General features: G+C 33.9%; 1 protein-coding gene across 1 annotated transcript; it reads right to left on the bottom strand.

Annotated features, from left to right (window-relative positions):
• Window positions 1–2127: 2127 nt before the first annotated feature.
• On the bottom strand, window positions 2128–3690 carry LOC129942129 (protein giant). The gene is made up of 2 exons (XM_056050937.1): window positions 3523–3690; window positions 2128–3403 (listed from the first exon to the last, which is right to left on the bottom strand). The coding sequence occupies exons 1-2, from the start codon at window positions 3575–3577 to the stop codon at window positions 2283–2285; spliced, it is 1176 nt and encodes a 391-aa protein (XP_055906912.1). The 5' UTR covers window positions 3578–3690; the 3' UTR covers window positions 2128–2282.
• Window positions 3691–18349: the final 14659 nt, after the last annotated feature.

The raw sequence follows: 18349 nt of genomic DNA, 5'->3' as shown, positions 1-18349 counted from the left end.
GATAATTACTTGCTACTGGGTTTGCTTTGCTTACGAACAGCTGCTGTAAGGCGTCGCTCAGAGGGTATAGCAAGGAGACGAAGACTTAAAACAAACGTTCTGAATGACCCTAACGTACGTCGTAATTTCGTCACCACACTCGGAGACAAAACATTGAACATACAAAATACTGGCTTATCAATAGTGCTTACATGAAAGCTGAAACTGAAACTATACCCAGACAGACAAGAGCTAGAGATTCCTGGATATCCCAAGGCACCTGGGACAAAATCACATACCGAAGAATATTTAAAATTAGAATCAATTCAGAAAGTGATGTTCAGCGGAAATTGATTCTACGAAACTAGTATAGAGCATCTCATAAGACAGTGACAAGAGAGCAAGGGTGGACAAACTTGGGGAAAATGCGGATTGTGCGGCAGAAAGAGGGGACGCAAGGGAGCTGCATAAAACCACTAAGGACATTGTCGGACAGCGTAGTAACACTAACCATCCCGTGTTAGATTTGAACGGGAACCTTTAAGTGACGATAGAAAATTAGGTACCAAGATGGAAGGGGAACTTTTATGCGCTACCAAATGATAACCATATTGAAGAATTGAACAACATGCGCAGATCTTCTAGGAGTATTGACACCAGTTCCCCAGCAAGTGCAGAGATAAGTAATGCGATACAGCTGGACTTGATGGTATTCCCACAGAATTACTAAAAGGAGACCCTGAGGCAGCTTCCCGTATTTTGCTTAAACTCGTGCAGGTTGTCTGGGATAGTGAAATTTAACAAAGGGACTGGAAGGATGGAGTTATTGTAAAGTTGCCAAAGAAAGGAAACCTTTAAAAACTGTAATAACTGGCGTGGTATCACAGTTCTGTCCGCTTTTCCGAATTTAATGGTAATTATTATTCTCGAGAGGAATAATAGTGGACACTGGATCCTGGACTTACCAGGATCGAGTCTACAGTCAATAGGCACCAAGCGGGGTTTCTCAGAGGCCGATCGTGCGTCGACCACATCAACACCTTGCGAATCATACTCAAACAATCATCATCTGAGTACCAATCACAGCTGTACCTTAATGTTTGTAGATTTTAAGAAGGCGTTTGATCGGGTCAATCATGAATGCATCTAGAGATCGCTAATTTCGTACAACGACGAAAGGTGTTTTGTGTTGCACAATGGAATGGCTCAAGAAGTGAGACAGGGTGATGTCTTGTCACCAATTCTGTTTTTGCTGTGGTGGGTACAAATGAAAGATACGGTTTCCAATTTAGTCTGTTTGACAAGCTTAGCCACATAGATTATGCTGACGATATATATCTCATGGCAAACAACACAGCAGGCTTATATCAGATGTGTTATTCACTGAGGTCGAGCAGTTTAATTTTCTGGGAAGTTTTATAGCTCTCGATGGCAGAACGAACCTGGATGTTAATAGTAGAATAAACAAAACCCGTAGTGCATGTGGAACAAAATATCGCTACGCACCAAGTTGAAACTCTTCGAATCCAACGTCAAATCAGTGCTGTTATATGCTTCTGAAACATGGAAATGCTCTGCCAACATCTCTAGCAGACAACAAGCTTTCGTTAACTGTTGTCTGCGCTCTATTCTGAAGATCCGGTGGCCGCAAACGATTTCTAACGTTGAGCTGTGGAATAAAAAAAATTGGACGTAGACATCATGCAACGGTAGGACATACACTGATGAAACCGGACGACAATTTTGCAAAACAATCCGTCCAATGGAAAATCCAGGGTAATAGACGCGTTGGAAGACTAAAGACAACTTAGAGGTCGTCAGTTTTAAAGGAGGGGATAGGTGGAAGGATATTGTTGCTCCAGGAAAAGTTAAAGCGCTGCGGTACTTGCAGCCGCCGGACCTTACTCAAATCTATAAAGTAATTTGTTTCGGGTTTAGTTCAGCCAGTCCGTAAAATTGTCATTGAAATTAAAACTTTTATAATCTGAAAGCTTTAAAATAATATTTGTAAATAAATCTTTTTTATTTAAGTATTTTTTCAACTTATTTTTGCAATTTAAAATATCTGTAAATAGATATTCTATTTTAATAAAAAATACGAATATTGTAAGTATTTCAAAACTGGATTTATTTTATTCCCCTTTTTATTAAATAAAAACTTATTTCCTATTTAAACAAAAATATACACTTTACAATTTCTAGCAGACTTTTTTTTACATAAGATATAATTAATTAAAAAATTAGGCGTTCAACGCTTTCAAAGACTTGTTTTCTAAATTCTCCATGATTCTTTCTGCTTCTTTCTACACTTTTGTAAAAGCCTCCAATTGCTTCTTCAAAGCATCAATTTGGCAAAGGAGTTCAATGTTTTGTCGTTCAAGGTAAGCTGCTCGAATTGCAATCTCGTCTTCTTTAATGCGGCGGCGATCTCGTGATTTCTTAGCTGCTGCATTGTTTTTACGTCTCCGCTCGAAGTAAGCTTCATCTTTCACACCTCCACAGTTAGAGCCATCGTTGTTGTTGTTGTCGTTTTTGCTCGAATTGCATTCTGCACTAGATCCGTTGCCATTGTAAGAATCATTGTCACTTGACTCCATAGCCTTTTCTTCGCGTTCACATTCACTGTTCTGACCATTATTACGATGATTAGTTCGTCTCATTTTTGGGTTGGTTACAATCCTGTGTCCACCGTTTGTATCGCGGAGATCATCTAGGGCTCGTTTGCGGTACGTACTGTAACGTTCCATTGTAGTTTTGTCGAAAAGAACATCGGAGGCGGCGAAATGCGCTGCTACCAGGAGTGGATCTCGTGGGTATGCATTAAATGGTCGCGTTGATTTGCTCACACTTACAGCTCCGGTGGTAGCAGCATTGAGGATACTTGGGAACAAAATCCCAGTATCTGTTGGCAGCGATGGAACACTTTTGCTTTCTAGCTGGGGGCTCGTTTGTAATGCGGGACTTAAGATGCTGGTCTTTTGGATATTGGCTGTTGAGTGTTGTGGAAAAACTGGTAAGGGGCTTGCAGTAACCATTGGAACTGATGGAGGTGGTGAAGAAATTTCTTGCTTAATATGTGGATAGTACAAAGGGTACAGGGAAGCAATTCCTTGCGGTAGTGGAGGTGGACTTGAATGAGAAAACACAAGTTTGGTATTTCCAAGATCCGTTGTTGGTGGTGCCGTTGAAGTTTGTGGAGAACCACAATGTGTTGTAGGCGATGCTGTTCCAAAACTTGAAGTTGAATTGTACGGTGAAGGTGTTTTTCGGGTCTCCACAGAATCACAACGACGGGACAGGTCCAAGACTTGAGCTTCCGAAGAAAATCGTTCTTGCTGATAGTGATGATGATAGTTGTATGAATTGTAGACATCCATTTTCGATGCTGATTGAACACCGCTGTGCAGCAAGTTGTTGGTACAATCTAGAAAATTAAAAATCAAAAATTAGTTTCAAATTTAACACGACCCGGTTTTAGTTCTCTGATTTGAGGTTTTTCTTTTTAGGTTTTCAATCAAATTTTTAAAAAATCTCTCAACTTACCATTTTTCATATCCAACAAGAATTGTCCGGGAATTATTTTTTCATGGAGCATCATTGTGAGTTATTTATATTTCGTTTGAAGAAGGGAATATTTAAATTTGCGCTCGTTTTCAAACGTTCAGTCGAAGAGCAAGTATTGAGAGATATTTGCTAAATGCGTTTTTGTGGTACCGCAGTCGTTTCGAAACTAACGAGATATGGAATTTGAAGCGACCTTATATAGTGCCGTTAAGGGTGAGTTGAGTTGCAACTGGCAACCGTTACCTACCTAAAAACGTGTGACAAGTGTGTGACAGAGGGTGAATGAGAGTATATATTTTTGCACTTATCTCTGTTCTCGAAAACCCATGTACACAAAAGGGACAGAACAGATTTTTGTATACAAAGTAAAAAGGGTAGAGCTAGAGAAGAGACCAGAAAGAGATTCCATTGTAGAGGGAGGTTTTGGGTTGTATGTGCGTATTTTTCTTGACCTGTCTAGCCGTACCAGAGCTAGGATCGCAGCCCAGGCTATTAATACGGATTATTGCCGATTCCAAAAAAAAACCGACATATTTTGCATGTTTTTGTGGTTCCGCTGTTACATGCGCGCATCCGAATTTTTAGAAAGAGATTTCTTTTTATTGTGTGTCTCATTGTGTTTTTGAGTTTTTGAAAGAATGGATCATATTTTCTATTGAAAATATTGTTTTATGATAGGTGGGTGTTGTAAAAATCTTTTGACAAAAATGTCAGAAAGGGTTGGCCAAGCAACAAAGCAATAAAATAACTAAAAAATAAAGCTGAAACTCTTTCGTTTTATAGTTCGAGGATAAAGGAAAAGGTTTAGGCGTAATTTTGGTTAAAGGGTTCTTTACGTTTTTTAAGTTAAGCTTGAGATACAAAAGTAATAAACGTTTTTATTGCGTGTGCTCTCTTAGGTAATATGGAAGATATTTAAAAAAACAAAAATTATGAATTGGTTATAAAAAAAGTGTTTACTGGTTTTTAACGAAGATTGTCATTAAGAAAATGTTTTTCGGTGCGATTGAAGTATTTTATTTATATCTTTCCAGTTCTTGAAAATTGTAGGAAAGTGTTTTCAAAGGGTTCGAGACAATTTTGTTCGTCAAGGTTAAAAAAATCTAGATTGTCGATAGTCTAAAAGTCGAATAAAATATATTAGAAAACTGAGTTAAGAACGAAGAGGCTTAGTTTAGTTTGTTTTTGGAATATTCGAGCTTAAGTTCCTGAAGAACAAAGTCAACTGAAAATAATTGAATATCGCTTTTAAAAATTGTAATTATATTTTCGTGGTCTGACAAAAAGAGGTTTTGTTCTCTGACGAATTCCGTTTCGCTTAGGAGTAAACTTTTTGACTCAGTTTTGAAAAATGGAATCTTTTGGAATATAGTTTAAAGCGTAACGAACTTATAAGTCTTGATTGTCGGTCAACAGAACGTTGAGTAAATAAAGGCTAAAATATGTATAAAAAAACTAATTTAGTTCAAAAAGCAGCGGCTTAGTTTAGTTCATTCTTGGAACTTCCGAGCTTAAGTTTCTTTAGAACAAATTCGAATCAAAATTAATAAATATCGCGTTTTATGATTGAATTTCTTTTAAAACTTTATTAGATATTTTAAAAGAATGCATGTTTCAAAAGTATAAAATAAAATTTAAAAAATGCAATAACTGTTTTCAAAGTCTTTTTTTCTTTAAAGATTTCCGTTTCGCATAGGAGTATAAATTTGAACTAAGTCTTTAAAACATTGACTTGCTCTCGCAGTTTTCGATAACCTGTGTTTATGATAGCTTCCGTTAAAGCCTAAGCGGCACCAAAATCAAGTTTTGAAGATTTAAAGCAGTGTTCACATGAGCGCAACCAACGAACGACGAATGAATTACAAAATGTGAGTTTATATACATACGTTTGAAGACATAATGTCCACACAAATTCTTAACAAATGATATAGCAATATAGTTTCTATTTGATTTAATAAATTTAAGAAAACAAATTTATTCGTCGTGAAAAAATTGTAGTTGATACGAACTGTCAAACTTTGATCGCGTTCCACATTAACCACATTCTCAACGAATAAAATAATCGCGCGTACTTAACCTAAAAAATCATTCTTGTTGTGGTTTCGGTGGTGACTGGTGTTCGGCTGTGGCTCCTTGACATCCTAAAATATATAAAGAACTTTTCTGGATATTTTTCCAGCAGTCCTATTAAGGAAACATATTCTCCTTCAATTTTCCGATTTGCATTAAATGAATGCACATGAAATATTTTTCTTCTTTTGTTTATTAACAAGGACACCGATTTCTTTTAAACAAATATAGCTTCGACCGCATTTTCTCAATCGTTTGTTTTCAAAACAAAACACAATAATGATAAAAAAAAATTGTCAAAGTTAAACTTCATTCGCGACCAATTAAAATCTCTTATGTGAAAGAAATGTCAAAATCGACGAATATTCGTTCATTCGTTGGTCGTTGATCGTGCTCATGTGAATAGTGCTTAAGATGCAACAGTCATACGTAATGCGTTTATATTCCCGTCTGTTAAAGCTTAAAGAGTCTTGCAACAACGAATGGACGAAGAAACGTGATTTTACACATTTCCAAAAGTCAATTTCCGACAAAAACAAGACAATTTTGTAAAAACAATTTGGTAGTAACGAATTGCAGTGTGGTGGCTACGAACTGTCAAACTTTATTCGCGTTCCACATACCATCCACACTGCAACGAATAAATTGTTCAAGCTCAACTTAACCTCAAAACTATACCACTCTTGTTTTATTCGTTGAAAAGGGTAATTATAAATTGACAATTCGTCGCTGTCTGCGAATAGAAATAAAGCTCATGAAAAGAAAAGTCAAAATATGCGAACATCCACAGTTCGCAGTTCGTAGCTCATGTGCAAGATGGTTTAGTGTCACCCATATCGAGTTTTTGAATTTAAAGATGCAAAGAATTTAAAAAATATTTCAGCAGTTTAAAAAACTCACAAAATATTGAAATCTACATATTGTTTTCGTTTCATACTAGAAACTAATGTTTTTCAGATGATAATCAGCAACTTGAAAGTTTTTTTGATCTGTTTCTTTTTAATATTAAAACTAAAATGCTGCCCAAAGTTTTGAAAAACACAATTTTTTTATGTTGATACATAACGTTGTTGTGTCAAGTGGGTTTTAAGGCTCCGAGTGTAATATTTATTGTAGTTCTATCTAAAACTGAGATGATGAAGAACTTGGCATAGAAGTAACGAGCCCTTTCTGCTTTTATCGTTAGCGACATTTTCAATAAAAAAGAAAATGTGAACACATGAAACCTTGAAGGCTATTGCCTGTCTTAGTTTAATCGAAAACTTTTACCAATTTCGAAAAATTGTAGAATCAAATCCTTTAGTAGAATGAGATTTTCCACTAAGAACGTACTCCGTAATAGCTTTTTTTGGGATTCGTAAGTTTCATATTGTGACGGAATTTCTAATACTGACTTAGGGTATTAGTGGTTTCAAGGACCAGCAGTAGGCTTTTGATTTGTTGTTTAAGATACAATTTATTTGGTGAAAAGAGCTCAATAAGTTTAACAAAAATATCGAAGTACAGTTTCGTATAAAAATAAATGTCATAGTTTTTGATGGCCCTTATTATGTCTTCCAACATTATGCTATATACGTTAACGTGATTATTTATTTAAGAGCCGGTTTGCAAAACAAAAACTAAATGGCTGAAACTCAAACACGCTTCAGCTTCGGCTTCGTCTGCGTTACGATTTGCCTGCTTCGAGGTTGCTTTGAGTGACATTTCTATAATAACCAATGTGAATGCCTCCAAAAGCAAATGTATTTTGTTTGTTGACTTTTTTACAGCTGTGGAGCTGTCAAACAAAGCAAATGTTCAGCAAATTTGAACTAGAGCTTTCGTTTGGAGTCATATTACGTAACGTTACGTTATTTTCTTACGATTGTCAAATGAAACGTGAGATCGAAGCTTCATTGTTGGCATTGACATGCATTGAATTCCTATGGGCATGGCTAAACTCGTAAACGTCAAGCGAAGCTGAAGCGTGTTTCAGGTTTCAGCCGTAAGGTATTTCCTTAATTAGAGAAAGTATGTACTTAAATATTATTACGACAAAAATTGCAAATTGTGCCCTAATGAGTTCTAGATTACAATTTGTTATGCATTACATCAAATTTAAAATAGATTGTATATGAAACTCCCATTCATTAAAAAAAATGTGATTAATGTAGGTTAGGTAGGTTAGGTACCTTTAGAAAACATGTTTTCAATTTTTGAACATGTACTTACTTCATTCGGAAATTGATAATAACTACCTTATGTATCGCTACCTTGCCAGCTAACAACTGTAAAATCATAAAACTTAATCTTTGGCATTCCAAGAAGATATTGTGTAATAAAAACCCTTTTTTCATCCTTTTTTTTATGAAGTATTGTCCGATTTGAAGAATCTTAGTTCAGGTGCTTTTTAAATTTTGTTTTTTATGCCTTGACGGGAACATAGATTGTGTTGTGTGCTAAAAAATTCCATTAAAGGTACCGACACGCCGAAAATGTCATAAGGTCTTAATTGTTTTATTTTGTGTATTTCAGGGTTAAACCAACTGATTTATCAAGAAGGGTTAAACTCTTTTTAGAACTTTTAATATATTAGAATTTGAAATCAACCCTTTGAGAAAAGATATGCAAAAATTATTGCATACCATAAATATTTACATATGTCAGAACAGAACAGAACCGTATTTCTCAGAAGCATCTTAAACAAAAAAGAACCATCATTTTCGCAAACGCGCTGTTTTGTAGGTATAAATTCTTGCAACTATTTTTGAAAAATGTTGCAATATTTTTTGGAAATACGTACATATTTGAAATTTCTGATATATACCAACACAAATATGTATGTATGTATGTACATAAAAACAATAGTTTGCAGCATTAATGTCAACAAATTCCCTTTCTCAATGGGAACCCAGAAAGGATTTAACGTACTTATTGTTTTTGAGTCTTTATTTTTTTCGGCAGAAGTCGGAGGTCAATACATACAGTTATGTTGGCATACATTAGAAGGAAAGTGCTGGACAGTTGAAGAGTGGACAATAAATATTGACCAGGATGCAATTTTAAGGAAACCTAAAGGAAAGGATGTTTTTCATTGCGACGAAGAAGGAAAATAAACAAAACAATTATTATAATAGAGAAAGAGTTGTTATGACTGACAATTCTAATGTGCCAAGGTTACAGTTATATTCCTAGGACTATGTATAAATAATAAAGTTCATGTTTAGGGACAGTACCTTACCTACTTACAATCTACATACCTATGTCTTACGGAAAGGCGGGCGCCAATTCGATATGCTTGTGCTATTTTATTAAGGACGTTCGTTGATGAGAGTTGGTTGTCTTTATTTTGAAAATTATTCACAAGTAGTTTGTTTCCATTTACTTTAACTTCAACTGAATATGAGATGAAAAGTTCTGACAAAAGTTAGTCCTAAAGTTAAGAGTAAAATATAATTACAATACAAATAAAAGTCATTTGCAAATTGCTTAAGACTTATATATGGTCCGCCATTAAACGATTTTTCAACTAGTGGTTATTTCGTGAATGGTAACACTAAGCTCATGTCTGATTTGACAGATAATTAGTTTTATCCTTCCACTGAACGAATATGGTTGATTATAGGCTTTAACAACGCTGGGCCTGTTTATAAGGTTTTCAATTCGACCTTTCAAATTCGACTCGCGTCGTATTTTCTTATTACCGAATTCGCAGCGTAACGAAAATAGTTCTTCCTATATTCCAGTGATTTGACACTTTTCGTTTGACAGCATTCCACAAATTTTGTTTTGATTTGATTGAATTTGTGAAAATTGAGGTGATTTATTTTATACTTTTTTCCAGCTTTCAAAATTTTTTCGAGGGGGTCCCAAGCGATTCAAATCTTTTGAAATATTATCCCACAGTTTACTTGTTTTAGTCCGATATTTAGGACCGACGCTCCCATTGCAATGCCCCTATTTTTTTTCATAAACTCGAGAGCCAAAAATTGATGTAGATTTGTTTGTTTGTTTTCATCGTTCCTTGAATGAATTTTAAAATTTTATATTTTATTGAAAAAATCCACGAAATCGAGCAGTAAATAATAATAAACACTCTTTCGCCTGTGAATGCGCCAAAAAAATCTGTCGGATTCCAACTCGCCAGCAAATATTATGATATTTCAACTTCGCCTTCGAATTCGTTAATTGGTCGAATTCAAAACGAAGAAGGCGAGAGCGAAATAAATTTTTGAAAAATAGCAAACCCGCTAGCAAAACGATTCGCTGCGAATCCCGCAATCAGACTCCTGAAAACAACGCTTAAAGAAGATGCCGATTAAAATCATCTTTTCAAATGAAGCTCATTTTGATCTTGGCGGCTATGTAAACAAGCAAAATTGTTGCATTTGAAACACAGAAAACCCTCATGCATACATCGAAAAGCCGACACACCCAAAACGAGCCACTGTTTGGTGTGAATTTTGGTTCAGAGGCATAATTGGGCCATTTTTTCCTTCAGAAATGAGCAAGAAGTGGCTGTTACAGTCAATAGCGATTGTAATCAGGCCAAGTTGAACGAATTTTTGTTCACATTAGGAGGGGGAGGATATTGGCAACATTTGGTTTCAACAGGACGGCGCTACGTGCCACGCAGCCGAAGCTACACTCCATGTTTGTGTAGCATTTTCAAAAAAAAAGAAAAGTTATTTGGAGGACCTATATACATAAATGTTAAAAACAAACCTTTGGCGTTAGGCAAAAAGGTCTTAAGACAAATGAATTGCATTATAACCTTTTGATTTGATGTAATGTCCTTCTTATAACCTTTCGTGTAATACTGACAATTTGAATATAGAAAAACTACTAAATATCGTATTAATTTAGTCTTTAGACAATAAAACCGAAAAAATTCTAGTCTTAAGACTGCTCAGCTGGTCCGGTAAAAAAGTGTAGTAATGCTTTAGTTAAACTCCTTACCTTCAGTTTGAACAAGTTGTTTGAAAGTGTAGCATTTTTAGTAAAATTCTCATTTGCGAACAGCAACATGGTTTTGTGAGAAAATGATCAACCGTTACAAATCTCCTCACATTCTCAAACGTACATATGTTCAAACTCTTTAGAACAAGGTTATGAAGTTGACTGTGTATACACTGACTTTTATAAAGCTTTTGACCAACTTAGCCATGGAATTATTTTATTTAAACTTAAAGCTCTTGGGTTTTCCACCATTTTTCTTAGCTTGGAACAAATCATACCTTGAAAACAGATCCTATGAGGTAAACTTTAGAAATTGTCATTTTGAACCTTTTGTTGCTCAATTTGGTGTTCCCCAGGGAAGCCATCTCGGGCCTTTTCTGTTCATCCTGTCTATTAATGATGTATCATCATGTCTACACTCAAGTGAAGTTCTCATTTTTGCTGAAGACATGAACATTTTTAAGATAATAAAGTCCATCCAAGATTGTATCCTTTTACAAGCCAACATTGATAGTTTCACATTTTGGTGTGGCAAAACTAACTATTTTATTTAACTTAAACTCTTCATCAATTGATTTAAATTTAAATAAGGTAGGATTAAAATCATTGTTTAGAATCAGTGCTCCACTATTGTAAACGTTCTCATTTTATTTTTTGTTCTGTAATAGTAAAATGTTAATTATGTTTTGTATTTTGTGCGTGTATTTTAGGCTATAACTGTATTATTTTCTTACTAACAACGAACACATGCACTTATGATGAGCCTCTAATCGTAGTTTGACATAAGCTTACTACTTTCTGAAAATTCTGAAGTGTAAAAAAAAAGTTCATTGGCTGCGTTCAATCTCAGACAGATAGGGTATTCGGATACCTTTTTGTTAGTGTTTTACGTGTAAAATAACAGCTGATAAAAAACAGCTGAGATGTCAAAAAAGGAATCCAAAGGTATCCAAAAATGTATGGGGTATGTAGGTATCTGACAAAATAGCTGATTCAACACATGGTTTAATTTCAAGATATAATTTGATTAAGTGTTATTGATGATGGGATTTCACTTGAGAAATATTGTTGTAATGTTGAACAATTGGCCATTTAATAAACTCTCCGAACTCCGAGCAGTAAAAATACCATTTGGTATTGCAAAATGAGCAGAACTCTTAGTTAAATTGAACCTGTCTCCAGCTGATAAGAAACTTTCTTGCTTACTCAAGATCTAAACAAAAAACAAAAATGTTTTCTCCAAGTTAAAAGTTCTTTTATTTTGCTGCACTTTGTGCAAGAGATCCTAATAATTTGAAATCGGTAATAAGCAATTCATTATAGATATCAAGGCTAGTTTGCTCACATTTCATTGGCTATTCTAGTTGATAATGCGCCTTGAATGGTTTTTAAAGAAGCGAAAATGGATATATCATGCAACGAAAGTCTTGCGTTTGTCCCACCATTAAGCTTAAATTTATCTACAAACCAACTCAAAATCTAAATGCAAAAAAACTTCTGCTCATTCGGAAATGAAATCGAATTACTTCCAAACTATATCTGGGTATTGTCACTTCTTAATAGTCCTCGTTTCTGTTAGGATAGTTTTCTGTTAAAAGTATATCGTTTAAACCGGAGATTTTGCTTGTAAATTATTAATCGTATAGAATTCCAATTAAGCTTAGAGAAAATTTAAATAGATTACAGATTAAGGTTATCTCTTATTTATTAAATTGTTACGCACCTATCAATTCATCATCGTCCGACGAATCAGTTGAATTATCCATTAAATGTTTTATCTTACAATAATTTTGACTTGACGAAGCTTAAATATTTCTCTGCTTTTTGTGAACAGCTGAAAGTTGTTTTTATTTTTTGACAGCTATCCAACTCACTCAACAAGGTATCTAAAAATCCACCTGTCCAAGATTCACTATCCAACACGAGATTGAACGTAACCATTGAGGCTGTGTGACCAGTTTTTGACATACTCGTAAGTTCTTTTTGCCTAACCTTAAACAATTATAATCGAATTATATTTAGTATAAAACGTGGCAATGAGAAATAAGATCTTATCAGTAATAGCAAGCCAATATAACATTTGAAGCCTAGATGCAGAGACTATTGGCATTTGTTTGCTTGGTTGGGAATTTAAGTTATAACTTTAACTTTTTTGAGAAATTCAGTAATATTTTTTAAATTGGTTAGTCTGGGATTTTTGAAGGATTCATATACGGAATCGTTTTTGAAATTATTATTGGCTGCGATAACGAACAGAGTTCCAAAATATCTTTTAGATCAAGGAGGGTGTTGCAAGGGCAGAACAAGTTTTGGGATCGTTTTTGTTGAGGAATCTTACAGAGTTAGTTATATTTTGTTTTGACCAATTTGTAGGGTAAATCAGCGTATATTTCAAGGGGTTATATCCTTGTAGAGCTTGTGATATAGGCTCTAGTCGCGGATTTTTTTTTACATTTTAACAAAAGATTTCAATTCATTGTGCTTGAAGAGATCGGTTTTGGCGAATATGTTGAAGGTAAAGTTAGGATAGGTTAGGACATTGATGATGTTATCGATACACTTTTAGATCAATGGACAGGTTCAGGCAACATAAGGGACTTCATTCTTTGAACGTAAATTTCAACCAAGGCATATATTTAATTTTTTAGGTGTCATGAATTTCAAATTTAGAACTTTACTTCGCAAACCTCTAATTTAAGTTCATAGTACAAAAAGTACCAATAAAATTACTGTCTACAAAGCACTCCTCAGGAAAGTTACAATTTGTTGGCAACTTGCCTAACTTTCAAGTTCTTTTGTCGTCTGAACCTGCCCAATGTAGATCCCTTGTGGTACCCTGAAGTATTGAACTTCACTTAAATAAACAAAAACCTATGATGCCTATGGATTGTCCTGTTTCAGTCTTTTATATATGTACTGTAGGCATATTCATTTCCGAATATTCCAAAATGGCTTGAAGTCCGATGTAGCGATGTGGTTAATTTTAGATTTGTTTGTATGTTGTCAATGATAGATTTCTTAGAGAATACAAGCTTTTTTATGCTAGGTGTCAATTTGTTCTTCGATGGGGCAATGGGAATATGTACATTACTTTTATTTGATGCTAAATATCTTACTATATTAGTTCGTGCAGCTAGAGAGTTCTTAATTTCTAAACAATTTTCCTTCGAGGAATATGTACATTTTAATATCAATCATGAAATGCTTAAATTCATCATCATCATTATCGGCTGGACAATCGGGATTTGGGCCGGATCCTGGGGCCCTAATATGTTAATAGATTCTACAATAAAAATGATCGAATTCACAAAATCGCAACTCTGTAACTCGATATCAAATTCTAATAAACGAAAATCGAACAGCTCTATTGATGCCAACTATTTTTATTTTATTCGGAAATTCGGTACTACTTAATTCTAAGTTAAATGTCAAAGTCATCCGGATTCGTGAATAACCATTCTATATAAAATGTGTTTGTGAGCGGTCAAAAAAAGAAGTTTTCTTTCGAAATGTAAGTAGATGGAAGTTATATATACATATATATACATTACATATGTATGTTTCTTGCTCAGGAATTCATCAAACACGAACGCCGCACATTTCGAAATTCTCGTCCTCTATATGACGAAACATCCGGATTTATCAAGAGGCTACCTAAAAACACCTGAAACAAGACAAAAGACCAACCATTTATTGACAAATTTATCCAATCATTTCAACGCGGAAGGTCCACCAAAACGTAATAGCGTCGGGCGGAAAAAGGTAAATCAAAATTTCAACAAATTTATCTATGTATGTAGGTTTGGGCTGATTTCAAAGTGCACACAAAATCCAAGCTAAGAAAGAACAAAATTTGTTTGTCTGGAATTGGTGGGGGTCTGCTAAAATACAATGCAATAACTCTACTAGAAGAGAAGGTCGCTGAACTTTTGGACTTATGTAGGCCAAGCGATTGACAGAATGGCCGGTTCATTAAGTTTTGGAGTGTATAATAATGACAGTGTCCTTTTGGTAGAACAAAATAACGAAAAACCTTAAAATTTGGATGATGAAGTTACCAGTAAACTTATTGATGAAAATTAAGTAAGCGGTATAGAAAATCTGAGTGGCGAAGAAGCAAAAATTCTACCCTCGCGAATAACACCAGCAAAACGGCAGATTAAACTCTTAGAAAAACAAGTTCAAAATCAAACATCCTACCAGGACAATTCCTTGGAAGTAATGAAGGAAATGAATCAAAATTTGAAAGAAGTTTTGAAGTATAAAAGAAGAGATTCCGAATTGAAGGAAAAAATATACAAACTTAAAAAAGAAAAACTGGAACTTAAAAAAGAAAAACTGGAACTTGAAAAAGAAAAACTGGAACTTAAAAAAGAAAAGTTTGGATTCAAAAAAAAAGTTATATTGAAAAAAAAGCCGAGATTCTTACACTTCGCCAATCACTTAATACTCCATATTGATTGTGTTTGAAGTTTCATTCCTTATGTACATATTTTTTTTTTTAGTCTAGAAATTGGATTTATTTTTCATAATGTGATGTTTTTAGTTTTTGAAGTACATACATTTAGTATTTAAATACCATAATATGTGCTAATTTAAAAAGACTGATATTTTTTTTGTTTCGTTCTTTTTTTTTATTTTTTAGTCTTAAGAGTTGCTTTTCAAAAATAAAAACTTTATGAATTTGTTATATCATCTCTTATTTTATTTCTTATTCTTTTAGCCAAATTAGAGTGTTCCTTGGTTTCTAAAGGCTATTCTTCCAAAGAGAAATGGTTCTCGTCTTCTTCCAATAAAACTTGTGTTAAATTAGTGAGTTTAAATGTGAACTTCTAACAGAGATTGTGGAAAGCGCAACACACGTTCATAATTTGAGTAACCTTCTCGGGTGGATAATGAAGCTCCCTGGCCGCCAAAAGATATCGGAACCTTGCCTTCAGAACACCAAAAAAGCCCTCGATTATTGATCTTGAATCTTATTTTGTTTGTTGAATTTCGATATCATAGACCCTTCAGCTGCCGTTCTGTACGGTGTCATAATCCAATGCTCTAACGGATATTCTGAGTCTCCTTAAATTATTTTTTAATATAATATTGCTTTATAACTATATATGGAGATATATACTTACCTAAGATCCAGGACGACTTATCTACATTCCCAAAGCAACGTCAAAGGTAAACTCTTTCCGCACTAATAGTCCAGACATGGGAATTATGGAATGCTCCTCCATATCATCCGTTTGCGGATCTTATCGCCATAGTGTAGTCACATATCTAGTTACAGAAAGAGAAATTTTTTGATTCTATGTATGCATAAAGGTGTATGAATAATGATGAATTGAACTTACCACCATCACATTTATACTATGCTAAAGCTTTCTGTTAAGAAAAATTATTCACTCTTAGCTCGCCGAATCAGTTGAATGTGTCTTCCACCGACAACACCAATCACACCAGGAATTCCAGATTTTTCGCCAAAAAGGACGCTTTGACTTTCTTTTTTCTTCATCTGACATTTTGAAGTTGGAGGACAAATTACTTTTTCTACCGATGTTGAAATCTCTTTTATAATTTTGGATAAAGTTTTTTGAGCCAGCCCTCATAAATGTCTCCCCCGATCTGCTTTTGGTAACCAGCTGTTGCCAAAAATTTCAATGTAGCTTATAGCTTAATAATGTTGGGAACAGAAGTTTGCCTTCTGCGAATACTTAAGTCTGTTGTTATATTGTTTAATAAATAAATAAAGACTTGTTTGAAAGGCGGTCGTTTTTAACAAAGCTGAGATAAAGTAATTCTTTAGATTAAAAATGCCTACATGAATACTCAATAAGGGAAACCTTTTTTCGCTGAAATCCATTATGTTGGATTTATCCCTAATCCACCTTCTTTTAATTTGATAAACTTTTTCTCCATTTCCTTCCATCTCCAACCAAATTGCCACACTGTCCAATTTTATTTATAATTCTTTGTTAAATTATTTTCCGAAAATTTTGGTCGACAAATCAACATTTGTTTTTTTTTTTTTAACTGACTTATGCCAAACATAATGCGAGAGTCGTTCGAAATTTGCAAACTTGGTGGCTAAAAGGTTTGCATTACTGGCATTCGATTCTACTTTAATAGATAGTACCATTTCAAAGTAGAATCGCAGATAACTTTCGAATAATATCAAAAGAAGAATCGAATTACATAGTAGGGCCTCTGATGCTTGAAGCATCCTGGTAAACGCCTTCTCTCAACAGTAAGCATGGTGTGCCAAGGTGTCCCCTACCATAAAATGTATTACAAAGGCTTTTTCAAGCTGGTTCCTCTTCCCTTATACGATCTACATGTCTAGAGCAGTTTAGTCTACGGAGCTTAATTTGTGTCATTACTAATTTGATCATCGTATCAATTTATATGTAATTGAAAACATAAACAGCTAAATTTAGCATATACATCATTCGAAAATTGCGAAACAATCAAGAATTTACTGTACATTATTTTTGACGGTTTAAAATTTAAAAAAAATAAACAATTTTTCAAATGAATATTTACATATTAAACAAAAATAATTTTTGTTGACTGAACCTTTAATCATTGATCAAAGAAAAATAACTTGAGCTAAAATAGTAAACAAATCATCAGACTGCTTGGCTGGGAATTAATTTTTTGATAATGAAAATAAAGTGTGGTGTATTATGGAACATGTCGGAAGTTCGAAATCACTTCAAAGCTATCAAAATTGAACCTCTATTAATTACATAGGGATAAGAAATTCAATAACACAGTAAAATTACTTTGGAAAATCGTTGTTAATCAATTCCCACGTTTTGAAAGCATACAAGTTGGCTGTCATCACTTTGTAAATAATTGAGTATGAATCAAGCGAAAAGCATTCATTACATCAATTAAAGTTCTTATGACATTTTGTATATATTTTGAAAGAAAGTTTTAAGCATCCGGTTCGAAAATCAAAAGTGATCATCAACCCACAAAAGACCGACACTTTAACAATATTTTTAGTCAATATTTACGTACTTTGAATGAGAATGTTATACTGATATAGATACAAATGCATAGTATACATTTCAGTTATCTCTGTTTGGTTGACAATACAAAGAAAGCCTAAGTAGAAGAAACCTCAATCAAAGGATATAAATATAAGATACACAAAACAATATAATTATTTCGAAACTAGAAGAAAATATCAACTTCCTTTGACCACTAATTGACCATCGTTTTGAGAAAAGATACAAAATTCTTCCAAAATAAAGATTAGAGCATTTCTTTCGGTCTAGTAATCATGCGTAATATCACCAATTTGTATCTTTTTTGTTTGCTCTCTATTTTCTTCAGATTTTTATGAATGAATTTTAGTTTTATATTCCACAGCAATTACCTACACAAATATATTTTTAAAGAACTCATTTTTTATCCTTAGATCCTTAGAATACACAAGTGACTAACATTCAAATTTCGGAACTGATACAAGGATGTGCGATCGTGCGTTAACACATCTTTAATTCCTTCTCAATTACCATTTCCGAAAAGGAAACGGAAAGGAAATTTAAAGAATGGATTGAGTTAAAAACACAGGTATACCTTTCTCCAAGTTTCAATTTAAGGTATATTTTTTTAGATTCTTAATGTTTTATAGAAGGTCATAAGCAATTATAATCATATAAAGGTACATATACCTTCTTCCGATAATAATAATCAATGAAGAAACTTCAAAATGGTCTTCAAACCTAAGTACGTATATATATGTATGTAGATCACTTGTGCAAGCAGGGATTAAATATTTTGAATATTTTTT

This window comes from Eupeodes corollae, chromosome 1 (assembly GCF_945859685.1).
Source record: "Eupeodes corollae chromosome 1, idEupCoro1.1, whole genome shotgun sequence".
Lineage (NCBI taxonomy): Eukaryota > Metazoa > Arthropoda > Insecta > Diptera > Syrphidae > Eupeodes > Eupeodes corollae.
The sequence above is the reverse complement of the archived record's forward strand: the minus strand, read 5'-3'. Positions and strand labels throughout refer to the sequence as shown.

What these genes read in the sequence shown, in the direction of transcription:
- LOC129942129 (XM_056050937.1), bottom strand. Translation starts at nt 3,577, where the DNA reads ATGATGCTCCATGAAAAAATAATTCCCGGACAATTCTTGTTGGATATG. An exon ending in CTTGTTGGATATGAAAAATG is followed by an intron (nt 3,404 to 3,522) that starts GTAAGTTGAGAG and finishes TTAATTTTCTAG; the next exon opens with ATTGTACCAACAACTTGCTG.